At 44.1% G+C, this 6,956-nt stretch overlaps 1 protein-coding gene across 1 annotated transcript in view; it reads right to left on the bottom strand.

Moving 5' to 3' along the window:
- Positions 1-1,946: 1,946 nt before the first annotated feature.
- Positions 1,947-6,956, bottom strand: part of TMEM38A (transmembrane protein 38A) — a 28,430-nt gene continuing 23,420 nt past the window's right edge. Inside the window, exon 6 of the mRNA XM_060784820.2 lies at positions 1,947-2,965. Within this exon, the coding sequence (XP_060640803.2) occupies positions 2,750-2,965 (216 nt within the window). The 3' untranslated portion in view covers positions 1,947-2,749. The remainder of the gene's footprint in view (positions 2,966-6,956) is intronic.

Raw genomic sequence — 6,956 nt, 5'->3', positions numbered from 1 at the left:
CAGCACTGCTGGTCACAGCTGACCTCCAGCTGGAGCGCTCAAGGGCCAGGGCTTCCCAGTTCTCAGTCTCTATGCCAGAGTTTTTAAGGTTGGCTTTGAGCCTGTCTTTCATTCTCTTTTCCTGCCAACTAACATTCCGTTTTCCGTTCTTGAGTTTGGAGTAGAGCAACTGCTTTGGAAGACGGTGGTCGGGCATCCGGACAACGTGGCCGGTCCAGCGGAGTTGATGGTGGAGGACCATCGCTTCAATGCTGGTGGTCTTTGCTTCATTCTCCTCCATTCCTGCCTCTTCAAATTTTGCAGCACTGCTGGTCACAGCTGACCTCCAGCTGGGGCACTCAAGGGTCAGGGCTTCCCACTTCTGTGTCTATGCCACAGTTTTTAAGGTTGGCTTTAAGCCCATCTTTCAATCTCTTTTCCTGCCAACCAACATTCCGTTTTCCGTTCTTGAGTTTGGAGTAGAGCAACTGCTTTGGAAGACGGTGGTCGGGCATCCGGACAACGTGGCCGGTCCAGCGGAGTTGATGGTGCAGGACCATCGCTTCAATGCTGGTGGTCTTTGCTTCATTCTCCTCTATTCGAGCCTCTTCAAATTCTGCAGCACTGCTGGTCACAGCTGACCTCCAGCTGGAGCGCTCAAGGGCCAGGGCTTCCCACTTCTCAGTGTCTATGCTAGAGTTTTAAGGTTGGCTTTGAGCCCATCTGGGCAAGGTGGTTGAGAGGGCAGCAGTGGAACAGTTGCAGCAGTTCCTAAATGACACAGCCGGACTCGATCCCTTCCAGTCCGGCTTCCGTAGGGGGCACGGGACGGAGACTGTACTGGTTGCCATCACAGATCAACTGCTTGTGTTATTGGACCTCACAGCAGCATTTGATACGGTCGATCACAATCTATTGACCCACCACCTAGCCATGACTGGGGTTAGGGGGATACCCCTTAAGTGGGTGTCCTCCTTCCTCCAGAATCGGGGACAGCGTTAGGTGAGGGGAGGGATGGTTTTCGAGAGATCTCCGCTAACTTGCGGGGTCCTGCAGGGAGCTATTCTCTCTCCTCTATTATTTAACATCTATATGCGACCGCTTGCCCAACTGGTGCGGAGCTTTGGTCTTGAGTGCCACCAGTATGCTGATGACACTCAGCTCATTCTGAGGATGGAGGGCCGGCCGGACTCTGTACCCGAAAATTTCCATCAGTGCCTTGAGGCCGTTACTGGATGGTTGCATGCCAGCAGGTTGAGGGTGAATCCAGCGAAGACAGAGATCCTTTGGCTGGGCCGTCCGGGTGGGAGGGAGATCCAGCTGCCTACCCTGGATGGCGAGACACTACGTCCGTCATCTTCTGTAAAAAGCCTTGGTGTCTTATTGGACCCGCTGCTCACAATGGAGGCCCAGGTCTCTGCTGTGAGCAGATCTGCGTTGTTTCTAGCACCCACTTTTTGCTTGATGTTCAGACAGTGCTTCTTGTAGGTCAGAGCACCTTCAGGATGAGAATCAATATCTCTTTTAAACTGGTTTGCCCAGAATCGGACACAGTGTGGTTCCAGGTAAAGAGGTCTGACCAAAGTGGAATGGAGCAGCACCAGGGCTTCCCTCGATCTGGGCACAAGCCTCCTTTGGATGCAACCTAGTTTCCCACTGGATTTTTTGAGCTGCTGCATCTCACCCTTGGCTCATGTTCAGCTTGTTCCCCACAAAGATTCCAAGATCTTTCTCACCTGTATCTCTGTTGTTGAGCCAGGCATCACCCAACCTGTCTCTTTGCATTTCATCTTTTCTGCCTAAATCTGTGTCGTATCTTACATTTGTCCTCGTTGAAATTCATGTTGTTCGTTTTCGCCATTCAGCATTGCCTACTCAAGGAGGACACCATCTGATCCCTCCTGACAGAGGGACATCTAGACCCCTCCCCACCAAAGGAAAAAAGAATGCAAAATCCAACACAAGAGGAAAGTTTCCCCAGATGCCTTTATTATTTTGGGAATCACAGTTTTGCCTGAGGATCGGGGTTGGAGCGAGGCAGAAGTGGGGAGGGGGCTATAAATATAAATAAATAGGCGGTCAGTAGTTGGAAGCCCCCTCCCTCCAGTGGCTATTGTTGGGTCTCAGAGCATCTGGGCACTCTGGGCATGCTCAGAAACCCTTGAATTATTGAGTTGGAAGAGACCTCGTGGGCCATCCAGTCCAACCCCTTTCTGCCAAGAAGCAGGAAAATCGCATTCAAAGCACCCCTGACAGATGGCCAGGGGCCACCCTCAGATTCGGGGGCCACCCTCAGAGTTGGGGGGCACCCTCAGGGTTAACCAGCCAGGCAAGGAGAACCCATCCGAGCCCTCCCAACAGATGGCCATAGACATGATCAATAGAATTCCAGAGAGAGAAGTGATAGATGTATCATAAAAGTCAGGGGAGACCTCAAGGGAAAACACCATCCAATCCCTCCCGACAGATGGCCATCACTCTGCTTCAAAACCTCCATAGAAGCAGAAATCTCTACTTCTCTGTTCCAGGAGAGTTATTATTATTATTATTATTATTATTATTATTATTATATTAAATAATAATAAGGGAGGCTCTTTGAGTATCTCATTTCAAGAGCATCCAATAATAATAATAATAATAATAATAATAATAATAAAGAGGGCTCTTTGGGCATCTCATTTCCATACAAGGTGAGGAGTCATAGCCCCATCCAGGGATGGGTGTTTTTTGCTTTTTTTGGAGGGGGGTCTTCCTGGGCAAAGGGCCTTCCTCATTCGGCCTTCTTGGCCTTGCGCTTGCGGGTGCCCTCGTTCAGCTCCTCCCGGGACTTGGCTGGTGGCTCGTGCTGGGCATGCTGACTGGGCTCATGGTGGTGCTGGTGGGGGTCTTCGTGGGAGGGGGTCGCCGAGCCAAAGAGGATGGAGCAGAGGGCGCCTTCCACCAGGGCAAATGGGGAGCCATGCGAGTGTGTGGCCGTCATGAAGACCTGCAAGAAAAGAAAATCCCTGTCGTAAGCCCAGCAAAGGGCATCTAGTCCAACCTCCTCCTGCCAGGCAGGGAAGGTGGCCAGAACGGCATAAAAAAACCTCCAAACAGTATCAGGCCAGACTTCGAATGATGCAAGAAAGGGCAAAGATATCAAGAGCGGCCATCCAACCTCTGAATAATAATAATAATAATAATAATAATAATAATAATAATGGCCATCCAGCTTCAATATTGATGATGATGACGACAGTTAGAAGAGTCCACATGGGCCATCCAACCTCTGAATAATAATAATAATAATAATAATAATAATAATAATAATAATAATAGAGTAGGAAGAGACCCCAAGGACCATCTAGTTCTGCCCCCTTCTGCCTTCATGCAGGAAAAGCATAATCAAAGCCCTCCTGACAGATAGCCATCCAGCTACTGATGATGATGATGACAGTTGGAAGAGACCACATGGGCCATCCAACCTCTGAATAATAATAATAAGAATAATAATAATAATAGTAGTAGTAGTAGTAATAATAAAATAATAATAATAATAGAGTTGGAAGAGACCCCAAGGACCATCTAGTTCTGCCCCCTTCTGCCTTCATGCAGGAAAAGCACAATCAAAGCCCTCCTGACAGATGGCCATCCAGCTTCAATATTGATGATGATGATGATGACAGAGTTGGAAGAGACCACATGGGCCATCCAACCTCTGAATAATAATAATAATAATAATAATAATAATAATAATAATAATAATAATAATATAATAATAATAATAGAGTTGGAAGAGACCCCAAGGACCATCTTGTTCTGCCCCCTTCTGCCTTCATGCAGGAAAAGCACAATCAAAGCCCTCCTGACAGATGGCCATCCAGCTTCAATATTGATGATGATGATGCCAGTTGGAAGAGACCACATGGGCCATCCAACCTCTGAATAATAATAATAATAATAATAATAATAATAATAATAATAATAGAGTAGGAAGAGACCCCAAGGACCATCTAGTTCTGCCCCCTTCTGCCTTCATGCAGGAAAAGCATAATCAAAGCCCTCCTGACAGATAGCCATCCAGCTACTGATGATGATGATGACAGTTGGAAGAGACCACATGGGCCATCCAACCTCTGAATAATAATAATAATAATAATAATAATAATAATAATAGAGTTGGAAGAAACCCCAAGGTCCATCTAGTTCTGCCCCCTTCTGCCTTCATGCAGGAAAAGCACAATCAAAGCCCTCCTGACAGATGGCCATCCAGCTTCAATATTGATGATGATGATGATGATGCCAGTTGGAAGAGACCACATGGGCCATCCAACCTCTGAATAATAATAATAATAATAATAATAATAATAATAATAATAATCTATATAAATAAAAATGTAATGTTCGTTTGTAGGATTAACAGAACTCAAAAACCATCGGACGAATTGACACCAAATTTGGACACAAGACACCTAACAACCCAATGTATGTCCTTCACTCAAAAAAAATTGATTTTGTCATTTGGGAGTTGTAGTTGCTGGGATTTATAGTTCACCTACAATCAAAGAGCATTCTGAACCCCACCAACGATGGAATTGAACCAAACTTGACACACAGATCTCCCATGAACAACAGAAAATACTGGAAGGGTTTGGTGGGCAGTGTCCTTTGGTTTTGGAGTTCTAGTTCACCTACATTCAGAGATCACTGTGGACTCAAACAATGATGAATCTGGACCAAACTCTACACGAATACTCAATATGCCCAAACGTGAACACTGGTGGAGTTTGGGGGAAATAGAATCTTGACATTTGGGAGTTGTAGTTGCTGGGATTTATAGTTCACCTACAATCACAGAGCATTCCAAACCCCACCAACGATAGAATTGGGCCAAACGTCCCACACAGAACCCCCATGTGGGCCACAGCAACGCGTGGCAGGGGATGGCTAGTAATAATAATAATAATAGAGTTGGAAGAGACCCCAAGGTCCATCTAGTTCTGCCCCCTTCTGCCTTCATGCAGGAAAAGCACAATCAAAGCCCTCCTGACAGATGGCCATCCAGCTTCAATATTGATGATGATGACGACAGTTGGAAGAGACCACATGGGCCATCCAACCTCTGAATAATAATAATAATAATAATGGCCATCCAGCTTCAATATTGATGATGATGACGACAGTTAGAAGAGTCCACATGGGCCATCCAACCTCTGAATAATAATAATAATAATAATAATAATAATAATAATAATAATAGAGTAGGAAGAGACCCCAAGGACCATCTAGTTCTGCCCCCTTCTGCCTTCATGCAGGAAAAGCATAATCAAAGCCCTCCTGACAGATAGCCATCCAGCTACTGATGATGATGATGACAGTTGGAAGAGACCACATGGGCCATCCAACCTCTGAATAATAATAATAATAAGAATAATAATAATAGTAGTAGTAGTAATAATAAAATAATAATAATAATAGAGTTGGAAGAGACCCCAAGGACCATCTAGTTCTGCCCCCTTCTGCCTTCATGCAGGAAAAGCACAATCAAAGCCCTCCTGACAGATGGCCATCCAGCTTCAATATTGATGATGATGATGACAGAGTTGGAAGAGACCACATGGGCCATCCAACCTCTGAATAATAATAATAATAATAATAATAAAATAATAATAATAATAATAGAGTTGGAAGAGACCCCAAGGACCATCTTGTTCTGCCCCCTTCTGCCTTCATGCAGGAAAAGCACAATCAAAGCCCTCCTGACAGATGGCCATCCAGCTTCAATATTGATGATGATGATGCCAGTTGGAAGAGACCACATGGGCCATCCAACCTCTGAATAATAATAATAATAATAATAATAATAATAATAATAGAGTAGGAAGAGACCCCAAGGACCATCTAGTTCTGCCCCCTTCTGCCTTCATGCAGGAAAAGCATAATCAAAGCCCTCCTGACAGATAGCCATCCAGCTACTGATGATGATGATGACAGTTGGAAGAGACCACATGGGCCATCCAACCTCTGAATAATAATAATAATAAGAATAATAATAATAGTAGTAGTAGTAATAATAAAATAATAATAATAATAGAGTTGGAAGAGACCCCAAGGACCATCTAGTTCTGCCCCCTTCTGCCTTCATGCAGGAAAAGCACAATCAAAGCCCTCCTGACAGATGGCCATCCAGCTTCAATATTGATGATGATGATGATGACAGAGTTGGAAGAGACCACATGGGCCATCCAACCTCTGAATAATAATAATAATAATAATAATAATAATAATAATAATAATAATAAAATAATAATAATAATAATAGAGTTGGAAGAGACCCCAAGGACCATCTTGTTCTGCCCCCTTCTGCCTTCATGCAGGAAAAGCACAATCAAAGCCCTCCTGACAGATGGCCATCCAGCTTCAATATTGATGATGATGATGCCAGTTGGAAGAGACCACATGGGCCATCCAACCTCTGAATAATAATAATAATAATAATAATAATAATAATAATAATAATAATAATAATAGAGTAGGAAGAGACCCCAAGGACCATCTAGTTCTGCCCCCTTCTGCCTTCATGCAGGAAAAGCATAATCAAAGCCCTCCTGACAGATAGCCATCCAGCTACTGATGATGATGATGACAGTTGGAAGAAACCACATGGGCCATCCAACCTCTGAATAATAATAATAATAATAATAATAATAATAATAATAGTAATAGAGTTGGAAGAGACCCCAAGGTCCATCTAGTTCTGCCCCCTTCTGCCTTCATGCAGGAAAAGCACAATCAAAGCCCTCCTGACAGATGGCCATCCAGCTTCAATATTGATGATGATGATGATGATGCCAGTTGGAAGAGACCACATGGGCCATCCAACCTCTGAATAATAATAATAATAATAATAATAATAATAATAATAATAATCTATATAAATAAAAATGTAATGTTCGTTTGTAGGATTAACAGAACTCAAAAACCATCGGACGAATTGA

This window comes from Anolis sagrei, chromosome X (genome assembly GCF_037176765.1).
Source record: "Anolis sagrei isolate rAnoSag1 chromosome X, rAnoSag1.mat, whole genome shotgun sequence".
Lineage (NCBI taxonomy): Eukaryota > Metazoa > Chordata > Lepidosauria > Squamata > Dactyloidae > Anolis > Anolis sagrei.
This window is presented reverse-complemented; position numbering and strand designations above follow the sequence as displayed.